Below are 17347 nucleotides of genomic sequence, written 5' to 3'. Positions count from 1 at the left end.
TAAATAATGTGATATATTTTAGAAAATATGTAATCCAAATAAATCGTTTAATATTTAAGGATACAACAACCACTTGATATAAATATTAAAGCAATTTTCTGACTATTTTGGGTAAGCCTCATAAGAATGGATGATTTATCCTCCAGGAGAACCAATTTAGTTTATTATTATTATTGTTATTGTCATTAAATTGCTTGGAGCATAAGAAACAAATAGGGGGGGGGGGGGGGCATTTTTGAAAAAAGACATGCAGAATATGTTATGCAATGGCCACTGTAGTGGACATCAGGACTTCATTATTCAAAAAATAACAAGGCATGAATAAAGGAGTATAGGCAAAAACAAAGGATTTTTATTTATTTATTTTGTTTATTCACCAATCATTTTTTTTAGGTTTCAAACTTCTCTTTAACCAAACATTGTATAAAGACGATTCTCAACTGTTAGGAAAGATACCAGAATGATTTGGTATACTATTTTACTTCATGTGATACGTGTGTAAAATAGTCATAAGCGGGTTTTCCCATTCTATACAATGCATTGATACACTGTATCTAATTTGCATATTCATGTGTTCTTGAAGCAACATGTAATGATAAAAGAAGTTTAATAATGAGAGTAATAATTGGCAACATTTTCATAAGAATATCTAATATTTTATTGGAATACTGATGTATAATTTATTTCCCTATTCACTTGTTGCGTCTCCCAAAATGTCTGATGTCCTCTACAGTGGACGTCCGCATGTCCTTTTTGGTAACAGAAAGTCATATTCTGATTTAAAACCTCATAACATTTCCAGATATATTGATTTATGACAAACTATTTGAAAATTTGTCAGATTTAAATGATAATTACAAAATATATTTCCATGAGAGTGCTTAATTTGATCATTCAATCAATATCAGTCATAATAATTAAAGACCAAGGAGAGAGAGAGAGAGAGAGAGAGAGAGAGTTGTCAGTGAAACTTCCAAACATTTGAAATCTCTGCTTTTTACAGGACTCCTGAGTTAAAACTGTGACACATACAGTGTCAGAGAAATTTGCTAAAATATAACGTCCACTACAGTGGACAAAAGTCTATGCATGGGTCTCAGGAGGTTATGTGAGATGACACATTATATAGTCATTTTGGTGGAGCCCATATTTGAGTTGTATGGTGTGGTAAGAGGTCAACACACCTCTGAGGACTCAACAGATACTCAAGGCGTACTAATCACTCTTCTGAACCATCCAAGGAACAATGTCAATAAAGCCATTGCACCACAACAACTGTATCAGGCCAAACCTGAATTGGTGTCTCTTGCCATGACAAAGTACGAATATATTGATTCAACATTCAGTACGCCTCTAATTGAAATTAGATTTTGAGTTTACAAATGGGATGTGGCTTACAGTTTAACACACTTGATATCACCAACAGAATAGACAAACAGATCATCAGCCAGGGGCGTAGTTTGTGGGGGGGGTGGGGGGAGGTAACCCCCCCAATATTCAAATCCATCAGTTACAACCCCTCCCAATATTTCAACATGAAAATCACAGAAGATCAAATGAAAATGATGTAGAAGTCATTTATTTTGTAACAATAATTTTGTTTCTAATCAAATATGATTTTGTCATAATTATACAAAAAATACTTCCCCTCCATTGAACCGATTGGTAACGCCCAACCAATGCGCTAGAATCACTGTTATGTTAGAATTTGATGAATGATTATACATAAATTGCATAAAGTTATGAAGTATAGATAGATAGATAAAGAAGAAATAAATGATCCAATAATGCTATAAAACAGATTACTATTATTTTTAATTTAAAAAAATAATAACAGGCAGCATACCAACATTCAAAGTTGAAACCAAATCTATGCCCTTGTCATCAGCCATCAAAACAAAGAATGAATATTGGGTGTGAAATAACTTTTTATTGGTCAGCTTTTGATCTGACTACATGACTGATTCTGGCGCTAAAGCTTGGTAGATATGGTGGTCTGGATATCGTTGATGTGTATTGAGCTCAGTTTGGACTGTAGTGAGTGTCTGCGTTTCTGGTGCATTCTCTTAAAGTCTTCTGTGATCTCAAGAACAGTTTTATTCTTTGTCTCAGGCACGTGGAACCACACAAAAACACCAGAGAGGAAGCAGAACACAAAAAATATGAGGAAGCAGAAATAATCCAAATGCTCCTGCAATGGAAATACATTAGTAAAAAAACAACTAAATAACTTTTCAAAGGTGCACTCTATATTTTTAAGTCATCTTACACTTATACTGACACCTAGTGGTGTGGATGTATGTAAAGGCACCATTTTTCAGTTACAGATTCTACTGTTGAAATGCACTGTTCACATTAAGCCATGATAAGTGAAAGTGTTGGATAACAAGAGGAGTAACCAAATAGTGAAAAATAGTATTCAAATGGTCATGTGATCTAAAAATGGCAGCATTCATAAGGAAACCCACTTCATGTTTTATAAGGCTACTAACACGAGTAGAGACTTTATCTCATGTGAGATTAAAAATGCTTATCAAAAATAGGTCATAAAACTATTAAAATGATTAAAGTGGACCAGCTCACCACTATAAGAGGAAACAACATGCCCACTAGGAAGAGTCCGACCCAGTTGAGGATGCAAGCCACCATGAACGCTGGAGGTTTATAAGACTGTGTGAAAATCTCACCAGGAAGTGGTGCTGTCACACCGGCTGTGGAAGAGAGAATTCACAAGAGGATTTCTGAGACAACAGAGCCACAAACAAGAGTCTGAAATGTATTCTGAACATTACACAAGAAGAGAAAAATGTGTGGATGTACCTGGCCCGCTAGAGAAGAAGAAAATGTAGCTGAAAATAAGGACCATGCTGCAATATGGCATCCAGGATACAAAGTCCTGTAACAAAGCCAATCTCATGAACAGTTTCATGTAATATAAACAGTGGCTTGTTAGTCATAAAATATCATTTCATTTAATGCTCATTCATTTGTTTTTCTTTGATGTGTAAGTCATCAGAAATAATCCAATAAAAATGACTGTTCAATACCCATATGACATTCTTACTTTAATGAAACTATAAATATGTATACAGTTTTCTGTGAATAATTCAATTGTGATTGTTCCTCACACAGAACAATCATGTGATCACAGAATACATGGAATAACATTGTACTTTTATGAGACGTTTTAGTCATTTTGGAGATTGACAGCTCCAGACCCCATTAACTTTTATTATATTAAAAGAGCAAGCAGAAATTTGGTGGTTTTCTGTGAATATCAGCCTTAAATCTCAGCCTGTTCCTCACTCAAAACATATGATTTAAAAAGACATTGAATAAGGTATATCAATATATGTACTTTTTTATCATTTTTAAAGCTTGACATCTGCAACCCCCATTTACTTCCATACAATCAGCAACTTGGCATTTGAGAGCTCTGGTGAAGGTTTTCTGTGCATAATGATATAAAAACTCAAAAGACATGGAATACAGTCCAGCTCCCATTCACTTTCATTAAATGAAAAAGAGCAAACTGAGATTTCAAAGCTGTAGCAAAGATTTCCTATGAATAAGGACTTACATTTCAGTCCGTTCCTCACACAAATCTGTAATATGACATGGATCATACAGCGCATGAGTTACAGTATACGGACCACTTATACCGTACTTTAATGATGCTTTTTGTCATTTTTGATGAGATGACTCAAATTTCTTACTCAAATGGGTTTGGAATGAGATTAAATAAATGCTGACTTGTTAAATTTTATTGGTGAACTATCCCTTTAAATGTAGCTGCAATTTAAATCACATCACAAACAGCACTCTTCTTGTTAATAACTAAATTATTAGCCATACACAAACTATAACTTGTATTCTCACTCAATAATTAACCACACAACGCATATAATGGCAATGAAACTTGAGACTTAAAAAATAACCAGACCTGAAGGTAAAGTGTGACCGTAAGCAGGGCAAGCGAGGCCGCCATGCACAGGTAACCCCTAAAGAGAAGCACTCTCTTCCCTGTACACTCAATAATCAGCACCTGGATAAAAAAATAACACTGTAAACAACCACACAAAACCAACAGAAGATTCCTTTAAACCAGGTCACATCATATTTTGAGCTTAGATGAAATATTTGGTCTCTGGATTGAGGTGGTAAAGTGTGGCTCACACAAGCAATGGAGGTGGAGACTTCACACAGGCCTGTCCCCAGGGCGGCATACCGCAGGTTCTCCTTGGCAATACCAGCAGCTTGAAACACATCAAACGAATAGAGATAGACCTGCAAAGACACAAATTACAGGCCATTTGAATACCAATATCTTTAAGTTCTATTATTCATCCTTGAAAACTGAATGAAAATAATTACATTGGCTTTCTTCAAAAAGAAAGTTCTCATAATGTGATCTCTGTGCTGCGTGAAATCAGTTTCCTGAGCAGACTGTGGCATATGGCTCTGTGTTTTGTCAAAATAAGCATTCTCGATTCAATCATTTTTAGATTGAGCAGGTGCGGGTGGCAACACGTCTTTTTTTGTGACTCACGGCATTGATGCCGCAGAGCTGCAGAGTGACGAACGTGACGAGGATGGTGAGGAGCTGCCAGCGGACGTTGTGGTCGAGGAAGAGGTCCATGAGCCCCTGGATTTTCACTCCCTTCAGGGTGGCGTGTTCAGCCAACATTTCCTCCATCTCTGGTCCTGGGTCCTTTTTAGCACCCCAAAGCCTACGCAGAGCTGAGCCGTAAAAAACATTGTCACACAACTTGTCAGAATACACACTGGACAATTAAAGAGAATGTGATGTGTCGAGCTACAAATACTGTTTTGACACACAAAGTTTGGGGTCGGAAAGATTTTTTAAATGTTTTTGAAATAAGTCTCTCATGCTCACCAAGGCTGCATTTATTTTGATCAAAAATTCAGTAAAACAGTAATATTGTGAAATAATATTACAATTTAAAAATATTGCTGCAAGCAGCGATGGCGGGCACAAGCCCCAGCGCAACCTAAAGAGCACGACTGGCAATATGCATTTAAAGCGGGTAAATGTAAAAAGACTATGTCAAAGTTGTTTGAATACACCACATTTACTGCAGCCAACTGGTGCGAATATGACCGCGCACCACAATAGCCACATTGATAAGAGCATTTAAATTTAGGTGAATTTCATGCATGTTTGAAGTAAGACCTAAGGAACAGTTTTTTCCCCATATTATGGAATTCAATGGTGCCCCACAACTGTTTGATTACAAACATTCTTCAAAATATCTTCCTTTTGTTCAGCAGAACAAAGAAACTTATACCAGTTTGTAACAACTTGAGTAAGTGGTGAGTAAATGATGACAGAATTGTAATTTTTGGGTGAACTATCCCTTTAAAGGTGCCCTAGATTCAAAAATTGAATTTACCTCAGCATAGTTGAATAACAAGAGTTCAGTACATGGAAAAGACATACATTGAGTCTCAAACTCCATTGTTTCCTCCTTCATATATAAATATCATTTGTTTAAAAGACCTCAGAAGAACAGGAGAATCTCAACATAACACCGACTGTTACGTAACAGTCGGGGTGTACGCCCCAATATTTGCATATGTCAGCCCATGATCGAGGCACTACACAAGGGCAACCAGTATTAACGTCTGGATCTGTGCACAGCTGAATCAACAGACTAGGTGAGCAAACAAGGACAATAGCGAAAAATGGCAGATGGAGCAATAATAACTGACATGATCCATGATAACATGATATTTTTGGTGATATTTGTAAATTGTCTTTCTAAATGTTTTGTTAGCATAAATTCGGTTAAAGTTACCATTGTTTCTTACTGTATTCACGGAGACAAGAGCCGTCGATATTTTCATTTTTAAACACTTGCAGTCTGTATAATTCATAAACACAACTTCATTCTTTATAAATCTCTCCAGCAGTGTAGCATTAGCTGTTAGCCACGGAGCACAGCCTCAAACTCATTCAGAATCAATGTAAACATCAAAATAAACACTGTACTTACGCGATTAGACATGCTGCATGACGAACACTTTGTAAAGATCCATTTTGAGGGTTATATTAGCTGTTTGAACTTTTTTTATGTTGTTTAAGGCAAGCGTAAGCTCTTGGGGCGTGGAGCACCAGATTTAAAGGGCCACACACCCTGAATCGGCTCATTTCTAATTATGCCCCAAAATAGGCAGAAAAAAAAAAGAGAAAAAAATCTATGGGTATTTTGAGCTGAAACTTCACAGACACATTCAGGGGACACCTTAGACTTATATTACATCTTTTTAAAAAAAGTTCTAGGGCACCTTTAATGTTTGTGGAAACCCCAATATTCAAAAGTTTGGGGAAATTAAGATTAAAGAAGAAGACTTAAACACTTTGATCAAGTGACATTATTAATAACTGAAGACTGATAATAATTGATAAAGAAGCAGAAAATCAGCATATTAGAATGACTTCTAAAGGATCATGTGACACTAAAGACTGGAGTAATGATGCTGAAAATGAATTACAGGAATAAATAACATTTTAAAATATATTCAAATAGAAAACTGTTATTTTAAATTGTAATATTTCACAATATTACTGTTTTTACTGTATTTCATAGCCTTATATTATTGTGAACATAAGAGACTTCTTTCAAGGACATTAATAATTGTAAATATTCCAAACATTTTACTGGTAGTGTATGTTTAAATGTCAAAGAAGGTGTCTGTGGTTCTGACCCATCTCACAGCCGTGTTTGTCTGCCTTTTCTAGAAGGAGGTACCACGGGGACTCTGGGAGAAAGGGCAGAGTTAGCAGCTGCAGGAGACCAGCCACCCCACTGAAGGCCAGCAGCCAGATCCAGCGCTCCTCAGTGCCTAACACCTCGCTGACACACACACAAGTCACACTCAAAACTGTTTTAAAGTTTAAATCTTAAAAAAAAAAAAAAAAAAGTATGAAGAAGACATATACATATACATGAAGACATATACATACAATTCTTTTGGTTATCACATGGACAGCCAAAGTAACAGAAAATGTTACAAGTTGAACCTGCTGTTAATTTCCCACCTAATCCCAAGCAGCTGACCGAAGAACTTCCCCAATGAGACAAAAGAGGCCACAGACACACCAATCATCCCACGCAGCCTCTTGGGGGCGCACTCCAATATATACATGGTGTGGACAGTCAAACACACACCTGCAGTGCACAGACATCACTCAAGTAGTTTATATAGAAAGAAAACATAAAAATCAAGAAAATACATGTACAGATTTTTCCAACGCACCAGCATTGAGGCCGTATAGGACACGTGCCACCATGATCATCTCAAACGAGAGGGCGGTTTTACTCAACAACATCAGGACAGCTCCACAGATTGCCACCACATTGTTCAAAAGCAGAGTTGTCTTCCTATGAAGGGTTAAAACACACATTGTACAAAACACACTTAATCGCTGCTCTTTGTATAAGAATTTAAATACTTAAAATTGACCAAAAATGTAATGGTTACCAAAAATGAAAATTGTCATTTACGCACTCTTATGTTGTTTAATTGTGTAATTTTTTTCTTTTTCTTTCTTTTTTAACACCATGTAAGCTTCTATAGCAGGGGTGGCTAAGGTCGATCCCGTTTTGCCACTTGTCTTCTCTCTTTTCCTGCCTTTAGTTTTGCTCTTGTATATATGTATAACCTATCCAGTATATATTTAGATGTATAACCTCTATATTAGTAGTTTTCATATATTAAACACATTATTCATGCTCGATTGTTCTGCTGCTCATTCAACAAAAACCAGGTCACTTTAACGTTTTTTTCGATCCAGCACCAATGCTTTACGCTTTGATGCTATAATAGGAAGTTCATTCTCGTGGCCAGAGAATAACCTTCTTTTCATAATAGTCTGTGAAAACTAACAGCTTGCCGGATAAACTGGGATAGTTTCTCTAAACAACTATTAAGCTAGAACTGATTGATTATAATTCGTTGTAACTGATTCACATATATGTGCATAATTCCCCTTGGGTCGATATATGCATCATAATTAATCATAAGGCTTTATGATTTATTATATTCATATATTTCACGCATAAATTGATTAAATACCTGTACAAATACTTTACACCATGCATTAAAAATACAGTGCACAAGTTATATAATTAAATAATTTTATGGTGCATTTTGTCATTTTTAGAGCTTGACATCTCCTGGTCACTTTTCACTTTCATTGTATGCGGGAAAAAAAAGCAGCATGAACATTCTGCTAAATATATATATATATTTTTTCCTATAGAAGAAAAAGAAATTCATACAGGTTTGTAACATAAATTTGACTTAGGCCTTGTTTACTCTAGTGCGTTTTCACTTTAAAACAGCGTTCTCCATCCAATCTCCATCTACACTACATGACCAAAAACGCATGTCACATCGCACACCGCTCATGCACACTGGGCATATGGGTGCAAGTGTAAACGGTTGCCTCTTGCGCATGTAGGTAGCTGTGGTATAAAAAAAATGCAGAGTTTAACTACACAATGGCTGCTAAAAATGACAACAAAGCCAGCAAAGATTGCAGTTCAGTCTCTATGTTATTATTTACACGCTGAAACGCAACCCCAACATCTTCAAAAAGTAGTGCAAACGACAGGCGTAACCATAGCAAAAGTTATGTTTTTCTTTTTTTCAAACAAAAATGCACTAGTGTAAACAGGTCCTAAATGATCAGGGAATTATCATTTTTGGGTAGACTATCCATTTTAGGAATTTTAAAATGACAGAGCGTTAACATTTTAAATTTTTTGCACTGCCAGCTCGGTTACAGGAACAGAACATAACCTGAAGAGGCTTAATCTAGGATAGACTGCATTAAAGAAATATCAATGGCTGCATGTTCCCCCCTTAGCATTATATCAGGTCAGTTCTGGAATTAAAAGCCCATGTCACTCATTGAAGTGCTCACATTTGGTTATTTATTCACATGCTAAGAATGTTCAATACCAAAGATGCTAGTGAAAATGCCGAATAATGGGCTGTGGAAGGATCCGTGTTAACAACTAAAAATTAACCTGTTAATTAAAAAAAATAATAATTTATTCAGCAAGGATGCATTAAATTGATCATAAGTGAAGACATTTATAATGTTTCAATAGATTCTATATCAAATAAATGCTTTTAAACGTTTCTTTTGCATGTTTTTATCCATATCATGCAAAACAAAACTGAACCCTATTGGCTTTCATTATATGGACAAAATACAAAAATATCTTTTTATCTTTTCATTTTAGGATGACTTAATTCAGCATCAGACAATGACCTGACTGGGATGTCTGCTATATGGACACACTTCCATTACCTTCCATACATGCCTGCCAGACGTCCAGCATACAGGGTTCCAGCCAGTCCTCCGATGCAGTATATGGACACAATAAAGGACCAGATGAGCGACAGCTCCCAGGGCTCAAGAGAGTGGCCATAACGCTGCTGGCAGGTGCTGTTCACCAGCTCTTTAATAAACTTGCAATGTAAGCACAAGCTGATTATGTCATTCATTTCATTTTATTGAACCACAACGTTTCACAGGTTAGCACCAACACATAAGCTCTGATATGTATTGATTCTTTGATCCTTTGGGAATGTCTCATCTTAAGACAGCGGCATAAATGCATGTGATTAATACTGATTACCTCCAACCCCCCTATTTGCAGCTCAAGAGAGACAGTAAATCCCCCTAGGACACTTTATAACCAAACAACACAGGTACTTACAAGTGATGGCGAGTTCAGGACAGAGATATTGAAGCCATACTGGAAGGTCCCTCCTATTCCTGATATGAAAATGGCTGCAACGAGCACAGGACTTCTTCCCTGCAAAAAATTTACGATTTTTGATGAAAATGAACTGGACAATCAAACAATCATGTAATTTAACAGTTAGCATACCAGTTGTTTTAAAGCACCTGTCATGGTATGTGCAAATGCAGTGTGTCCTCTACATGGAGTCTTGATGTCTTTTTAAGAAGCGCATGAAGATGACAAAGCAAGAACAGAAATGTCTAACTTACTGTTGATGTGTAACTTTTCATGCTTGGTTGAGTTTTTGGTGTGAAAATGGGGTAAAGTTGATGAGTCGGATTCATCTTCATATGTCCGTCAGGTACTGTTAACTGAAGCAGTGTCTCAAAAATTAATAATACTAAAATGTCAAAACAGCACTCTCGCCAATTTTTTTTAATGATACTGACATTTCAGATGTGGTTACAAATACTACAATTTTATTTGAGCTCCAATATTTTTCTTCTTTCCACCAATATAAATAATACAGCAATCAACTTATAATTTCATCATCACAGATAAAGTGACCCATGTACAATATCAACTGTGTATTCACAATGTCAATTTGTAGGCCGACCTGGAATGCAAATTTGTCATGCGGTGCTCCTGGGAATATCTAATGGTTTTTTAGAACAGGATTTATGAGTAAATTAAGTCTGTTGACATTAAATGAAGAGACATTTGTTCAGCAAAATAATGAGTTTTTGTGTTAGATTTGAGCACACAACGGTTTCAACATTTAATGTTTAACTGTGTGTAATTTATGTTGTAGATAAAAATGTGAACGTTTCTTTAGGTAAGTTAATAACAGAATGTATTTTACACATAAATCCATCTCTCTGTCAGGTTTTAATGTACATAATAATGATTTGACAAACAATTTGGATGCTGAAAATTATTCCACAGCAAACAGCTCTCAAACAAACATATCCTTTAGTGCACGGTGCCTTTTAAAACTCCATTCAAAGTGATGTGATGGAGATGTGGCCATCTATGACCCTCAGAGCAGGATGAAACGTGTGAGACCACCGCCTCGGACCTCCTTCAGACGCTGGCAGTGGCGTAGCATATTCAACATGCCCACAAACCGTTTGTCCACCTTCAACTGGGCGAACTCTCTGATGTCTTGCTCAACGATGAAAAACTGACCTGAGGGACACAAAAAGCATTGATGGATGACCTCTTTCAGCCCATAAGAGCTTTTTAAACACCAGACCAGGATAAATGACCTAGTTATCAGAGCAGTTATACCAGTTCATGTACCCGTGGAGTTAATAGTTTTTTGGAGCAAACAGCTGACTCTCAGTTCTCAATATGACAAGACTGTTAATACATGATGGACTGCAGAGCTAAATGAGGTCAAATAAGACTGTGAGCTGTGGCTCCAGAACAGAGACAACAGACAGACAAACTGTGATACCCTTGGTGTCCTTTGTCTCTTGGTCTTTAAAGCGCTGATGGAGGGCGCGGGACACGTTGTTCATGGTTTTGATTGACTGATGGAGGATCTTATATTTTGCAGTCACAGTTGTGTTGATGCTTTGCACTGCTGCGTTCAGCTGGTCATACGTCACACGGCCTTTCATGTACCTGTGACAGCAAAAGTGAAGTTGAAGAAATTTGAAAGATGTAGAATCAAAACAGAACCGCATAACAGCTGTTCTCTGGTCAATCGTGGCATTCTTGTTCCAAAACCAAGTGAACTCTCTTCCGTTTTACCCCCTACATTGGGTACGTCTACATTATCTGGATACATTTGAAAATTGCATTTTAGTTTCAAAACGCTCTCCCTCCACAATAATGGTTTTAACTGTTTTGCAAAAATGTCTTATTTTTTATTTTTATATTTTCTGTGTGTAATGGAAGACGAAGTAGGAATATGGAATATGAAGATTGTACAATGTAACATTTATCTTTAGAAACTACAGAACCAATACTTCAGTACCAAGTTGGTATCAACAATTTAAATTCCTGATGGTACTTGTTTTTCAACAGTACCATAAGTACCGATGGTACCGAACATTACTTATTACACATAAACGTTCAAATACACACAGTTATGTCAAAATGCCAATCTTGGTGAATATTCACATAAGCACAGTTGGTTATGTGAATGTGAACAGCATGTGTAACAGCATATTGTCTCTGTCCATTAGGTCTTAGTGACAGCAGCATTTAAAACCTGCTACTTTGTAGTATTGGCTGGTAATGATAATCAAACAACAAAAGAAAAGCTTTAATAAGGATTCTAAATTGATATAATTAACTTATACACAGTTATGGCTATGCTATTATTTTAGATTTGATTATTCAATTTCTGTGGTATTTTTACTTTAATACTACTGTTAGTCCTACCTGAAAAATATACAGCATTGTTTAATTTGTATCTTTATTCTATTGTATTTATTTATGCTACTGTATAAATAAAGGAGTTAAATGTTTAAGTATTATTGTTCTTTTTTTTTTTTACCGTGGTATCGACTTTGGTATCAAGTATCATGTACTTTTGGTGGTATCAGTACAGACTACTATTTGGTATCATGACATCCCTATTAGCAACACTGAAAGTGAATAGCACATAGCAGGCACATACCAGTATAAACATAGATATATATTGGTACAATATGCATTACATGACTAAGCATGCATCATCATCTTTAAATTTACCCACTTGGGACAGCATCTTTAAAAAAAACACTCAGATTTCCCAGGACAAAAACATCGTCTCAGTGTGGACAGAAGTAGAAAAGTAGAGAAAAATATGTTTTCTCTGTTATCTAGATTAAAGGGTTAGTTCACCCAAAAATGAAAATTCTGGCATTAATTACTCACCCTCAAGTTTTTCCAAACCAGTAAGACCTTCGTTCATCTTCGGAACACAAATTAAGATATTTTTGATGAAATCCAAGAGGTATATGACTCCTCCATAGACAGCAATTTAACCACCACTTTCAAGTTCCAGAAAGGTACTAAAGACATCATTAAAACAGTTGACATGACTGCTGTGGTTCAACCTTAATGAAGCGATGAGAATACTTATGAAGTGATGAGAATACTTTTTTTGTGCAAAAACAAGACAAAAATAACAACTTCATTTAACAATACCTTCTCTTCTGTCATTCTCATATGCTGTTTATGTTCAAAATGCTGGCTCAGTATTGGCCATCTCCTGCGTCAGCATCGCATGCATGCATTGTGCTGCTCACGCGAACAGGTGTCGGCCAACACTGAGCCAGCATTTTCAACGTGTACAGCGTATGAGAATGACACAGAAGAGAAGGTATTGTTGAATAAAATCTTTATTTTTGTTTTGTTTTTGACCACAAAAATTCTTTAGTACCTTTTTGAACCTTGAAAGTGGTGATTATATTGCTGTCTATGGATGAGTCATATACCTCTCGGATTTCATCAAAAATATCATAATTTGTGTTCCGAAGATGAACGAAGGTCTTACTGGTTTGGAACAACTTGAGGGCGAGTAATTAATGACATAATTTTCATTTTTGGGTGAACTAACCCTTAAAGTAGATGTATTAGGTAACTACTTTCAAATACTTTTCTAGCCAAAATGGAATTGTCATCATCATGGCTTATAACTCTTCAACAAAGACTTTTAAAAATCCCTATGGGAAACATACTTTCAGAACCAAGTCCGCAGAGTAAATGGACGGCCACTGTTGCCCTTGATAGAGTTTAGGGGTAGCATGTTGCTAAGCTAACAGCATGCTATAAGGGCCATTTACATATCGCATATAAAAACGTGTGGAAAAAGCGCTTGCGCTCCAGTGGCATCTGTCGTTGCTATGCAACCATGAACTGCGCTCTCCACGAGGAGTATGAAGTTTCAGCAAAGGATATTCTGAAAAGTTGAAATTTTTCATCTCGATGCGCCTGGAAAACACACCACATGCGTGTTGCGACCACAATGCGAATTTAAGCATGCAATATGTGAACGGCCCCATAATCAGCATAAAATTGTATAGGACGCATAAATGTTTGGTAAAATAGTCCATTTGTCAATAGATTTTTCATATGTTTTTGGAACTGAACAAAAAAACTCAGTGCATCCTGGGATTGTCAACAGACAATAGGCTTGTTCGAGATGAACTACACTAGCCTGCCACAGGCTGGTGAGATCTGCCAGCTGCAGGTGGGGAAGGAGTACAGAGACGGCTGTCAGGTCGGACACTTTGTACTTTCCGTAGTGTGCTGAAACAACGTCATTCATGGCAGACCACATGATTTTTGCATTGATTGTACCCGAAGAAGTGGATGCGATTGAAATTCCCATGTTTTGAATATCAGATATTTAATATCAAGATTGGTTAAATACAGGAACTTGTCTAAGAAAAAACAAGCAACACACATTGTCCTTGTCCTCACAGAATCTGACCAGTGAGAATAAAGTGTGTCGTCATCAAGGCTTTCGCAGCCGATTTTGAGCAACTGCAGCACCTGACCTATGCTGACCTAACGTCTCGTTTTGCTCTCACGGTATTTTGATGGCACGTGTAATTTTAAGGCGACTGCAGCACCGATCAAAGTTGGACATATTTTCTAACCAGAATGCATTGCTTTTGTCAGGCGGCAGCCGATCTTCGCGGCACCGCATGAAGTCGAACAAGCCTAGCATCTCAGAAGGTAGCCTACCTTTCGGAACAAACTTCACATCAGGATTTCGCTATGCTGTCTAGGTAGGCGGCTCACTGGTGTTTTGGAACACAGTTATTGTTTACTGTTCTTTACTGTATTTGCTCACAGAGTTTGTTTAGACATTTGTGGAAGGACTCACGGTGGTATGCTGTCAAACTCTGGGATGGTAATGAACTCCATCTCTTTGATCTGGTTGCGCTGAGGTTTCCTGGGTGGCACCTGTTCCTGAGGGGCGGGGGGCGCATCTGTCTGCCTGCTCTGAACTGCCACCTGTCCTCCTCTGAAGACAAAAAAAAAAAAGCCAAATTTATCAGTTTCAGTCAAACAGAAGCTGGCTGAGGCTTTATCTTTTTGAGATTTTTGTGGTGCTTCCTAATGATGAAGCAAACTGAATAAGACACCATCCCACTGTGGGATAGCTAGGAAAAAGACACAAAAATAGGAAATACCCTTGCGGAGCTGCTTGTTGGCCTCTTTTGGGCATGTGCGGAGGGGTGTTGTTCTTGAGATGATGGGCATCCTGTACGTCCTCCTGGAAAAACCCTTCTAGATCCTGTTAGAAAAATTATTAAAAGATTCATAAAAAAAGAGAACAATATATATATATATATATATATATATATATATATATATATATATATATAGCTTTGAACGTATGCACTTTCAAAATTTGGTTCAATTGATTCAGAAAAAGTTCAGTAACATCACTAAATGTTACAATTACAGATGTTATCTACAAAATAAAATAAATATTAATGAAAATATCACAGACACCTTCAAATGCTTCAGCAAGTCTCTCTGCTGGCCCACATATCTCTCAAAGCGATCAAGAAGCTCATTGATGGCAGTGACTTCTTGCTCGATTTTGAGAAGGGTCCCCCGTTTGTCTGGATCTTTTGCTAAAGAAAATTCACATGAGACATACCATAACAAATCATTCCGCCAACAAGGAACATAATCTAAAATTACAAAATATAAGTCAGGTTGCGAACTCATTCATTACATAAGATTAACGCGAAGAGATGCACCGAAATTTCAGCACCCAAAACAGCAAAAGAAAATCATTTTCAATTTTGGAGGGCCTAAATAGTGATGTTTAATAGACCCTTTTCACAGACTATGTACATTTATAACACTCTATTACCTTTTCATCATATTACAAAAAAAATAGTTAACGCTGCTGTGAGGGTGTTTCTGATACAGCGGCTATATGGAGTGACGTGAAAATTGACATCTTTTTTCTCTTCTGACTGCAGTTATCCAGCGCTCTCTATTTTTTTCCTCTTTTTGAAAGTTGTGAAAACAATATTGTGGAATTTTTCTTTTGCTACTTGTGCAAACGGAAACAAAAAAAATAGATTTAATGAAGTCTCTCATTCAGAGAAGACTTGGAAACATGGAAATGTGAAAAGGGTCTATAGACGGTTAGCGTTTCTCTGCTGGCATGTTTTGACTGTCAGCAGTCTGGACACACTTCACCATGAATGAAAATGATGTAAAAGTTAAAACGTGTTTGGCTAAAATATTTGAGAGGCAGCTCATTGCTGAATAACTTTATTATGACTGGTTAAATTTATCACCTGAGAACATGACACTGAACAGCATAGGGAGTTCAGGTACCCCAATTTAATAAGCAATGCTTTATTTTCATTTTTCAGCTAAATTAAAAGTAATTTTTTTTTTTGTAAAATAAAATATATTTCAGTGCATCACTAGTATCAGGTACAGTAAATGCAGCTTACCAACAGCTCGAAGCTCCAGGAGTCTTTTAATCATGGAAATTTTGTTGTTAATATGTTGTGTCACTTCTTCAAGCTCACAGTGATTCATTTCTTTAAAAAGGAGATAAAAAGATTAGAGGTCAACAAGAGCATATATTCAAAGACAGACCATGCTTAGGACTGTGTGACTCCTCTACCTAGCAACACACTAAGAACAAGACAGATATTCGTAGCAACGGCCTAGAAACCACCTAGAACACCTTAGCAACAGCCACCACTCTAAACACAAATAACCCAGCAAGTTCATTAACAAAGAACATTAACAAACACTGATAAAACCTTAGCATCGTCTTAACAACCCTGCAGAACGCAAGTAAGTTACACAAGGCATGTCACAATTCAAATTATATCAACTCTTGATAAGGCCGAAATGTTTACAATTAAAGCTTTCATGGAAGGCTTTATCATTTTTTCGCCCTCATTTATTTTTGTTTGTCTTGATGAACTCACATATGACGTGACTTGACGCATATCGCGCAGGATGAACAGCACAACAACAACAACAACAACAAACCTAGTGACTGACAGCCCGTGCTGCACACCGATAACGCAGTTTTTCTTCTGTCTAAATGATCTGTTACAGACATAAACATGGCTCACAAACACTTCTTCTTCATCAGTGTAACTTAACATTAAAGAAACTAGAAGGACAGTCGCGTTTTGTATTGGTCTCAATCTAACGATATGGATGTGGATAAATCGACAACATTATCAGTTTACGAAGAAAATATAAGTAAAATTAATGATACTTACCTGTCAAACCTGTTTTTTTTATGGGATTGATCAATATATATTTCAGAAAGGGATATGAAGTCAGATCGCGCCAACGTTTAAACTCACGCACGCGCAGACGGCACTAGTTTGTGATTCGTCCACACACTTTCGGCAGAGAGAGAAACTCTTCAGCATTTCTCACAAATTCACGGCAAAAACTTGTAATTTCTGATTAGACTATTTTAAATTCGATGTTATTTTAATTATTTTTATTGTATTTTTTCTAACACTGGCTCAATCTTGATTTAATATCTAATTATTAAGTCTTCTTTCTCCGATTTTGTCAATGCTGTGCAATAAATATCTGTATAAAAG

The 17347-nt window shown here is 36.7% G+C and overlaps 2 protein-coding genes across 6 annotated transcripts; both read right to left on the bottom strand.

The window, feature by feature from the left end:
- Nucleotides 1-1563: 1563 nt before the first annotated feature.
- On the bottom strand, nucleotides 1564-10142 carry slc2a11l (solute carrier family 2 member 11, like). 3 transcript variants are annotated; one of them, XM_067399418.1, is made up of 12 exons: nucleotides 10055-10142; nucleotides 9759-9857; nucleotides 9347-9507; nucleotides 7282-7406; nucleotides 7064-7193; nucleotides 6739-6878; nucleotides 4550-4740; nucleotides 4177-4287; nucleotides 3944-4045; nucleotides 2821-2896; nucleotides 2584-2711; nucleotides 1564-2191 (listed from the first exon to the last, which is right to left on the bottom strand). In XM_067399418.1, the coding sequence occupies exons 1-12, from the start codon at nucleotides 10133-10135 to the stop codon at nucleotides 1973-1975; spliced, it is 1563 nt and encodes a 520-aa protein (XP_067255519.1). In that variant the 5' UTR covers nucleotides 10136-10142; the 3' UTR covers nucleotides 1564-1972. The 3 variants fall into 3 exon arrangements, with proteins under 3 accessions (XP_067255519.1, XP_067255518.1, XP_067255520.1); XM_067399417.1 differs by having other exon boundaries at nucleotides 1569-2191; nucleotides 6730-6878; XM_067399419.1 differs by lacking the exon at nucleotides 10055-10142 and adding an exon at nucleotides 9933-10023 and having other exon boundaries at nucleotides 1573-2191; nucleotides 6730-6878.
- Nucleotides 10143-10813: 671 nt separating this feature from the next.
- Nucleotides 10814-17102, bottom strand: ska1 (spindle and kinetochore associated complex subunit 1). Of its 3 annotated transcripts, none has more exons than XM_067399420.1 (7): nucleotides 17012-17102; nucleotides 16220-16309; nucleotides 15252-15376; nucleotides 14927-15030; nucleotides 14617-14757; nucleotides 11245-11414; nucleotides 10814-10973 (listed from the first exon to the last, which is right to left on the bottom strand). In XM_067399420.1, exons 2-7 carry the CDS (start codon nucleotides 16305-16307, stop codon nucleotides 10825-10827), a joined length of 777 nt encoding a protein of 258 aa, XP_067255521.1. In that variant the 5' UTR covers nucleotides 16308-16309; nucleotides 17012-17102; the 3' UTR covers nucleotides 10814-10824. The 3 variants fall into 3 exon arrangements, with proteins under 3 accessions (XP_067255521.1, XP_067255523.1, XP_067255522.1); XM_067399422.1 differs by lacking the exon at nucleotides 17012-17102 and adding an exon at nucleotides 16538-16617; XM_067399421.1 differs by lacking the exon at nucleotides 17012-17102 and adding an exon at nucleotides 16396-16616.
- Nucleotides 17103-17347: the final 245 nt, after the last annotated feature.

Source organism: Chanodichthys erythropterus, chromosome 10, assembly GCF_024489055.1.
Source record: "Chanodichthys erythropterus isolate Z2021 chromosome 10, ASM2448905v1, whole genome shotgun sequence".
Classification (NCBI taxonomy): Eukaryota; Metazoa; Chordata; class Actinopteri; order Cypriniformes; family Xenocyprididae; genus Chanodichthys; species Chanodichthys erythropterus.
Note: the sequence above shows the minus strand (reverse complement) of the source record. Positions and strands in the feature narration are given on the sequence as shown.

What these genes read in the sequence shown, in the direction of transcription:
- slc2a11l (XM_067399417.1), bottom strand. Translation starts at nt 10,135, where the DNA reads ATGAAGATGAATCCGACTCATCAACTTTACCCCATTTTCACACCAAAA. An exon ending in CCTATACGGCCTCAATGCTG is followed by an intron (nt 7,194 to 7,281) that starts GTGCGTTGGAAA and finishes TGTGCACTGCAG; the next exon opens with GTGTGTGTTTGACTGTCCAC. An exon ending in CAAACACGGCTGTGAGATGG is followed by an intron (nt 4,741 to 6,729) that starts GTCAGAACCACA and finishes TTTACGGCTCAG; the next exon opens with CTCTGCGTAGGCTTTGGGGT.
- ska1 (XM_067399420.1), bottom strand. Translation starts at nt 16,307, where the DNA reads ATGAATCACTGTGAGCTTGAAGAAGTGACACAACATATTAACAACAAA. An exon ending in GAGTTTGACAGCATACCACC is followed by an intron (nt 11,415 to 14,616) that starts GTGAGTCCTTCC and finishes TTGCTGTCACAG; the next exon opens with GTACATGAAAGGCCGTGTGA. An exon ending in AGAGACAAAGGACACCAAGG is followed by an intron (nt 10,974 to 11,244) that starts GTATCACAGTTT and finishes TGTGTCCCTCAG; the next exon opens with GTCAGTTTTTCATCGTTGAG.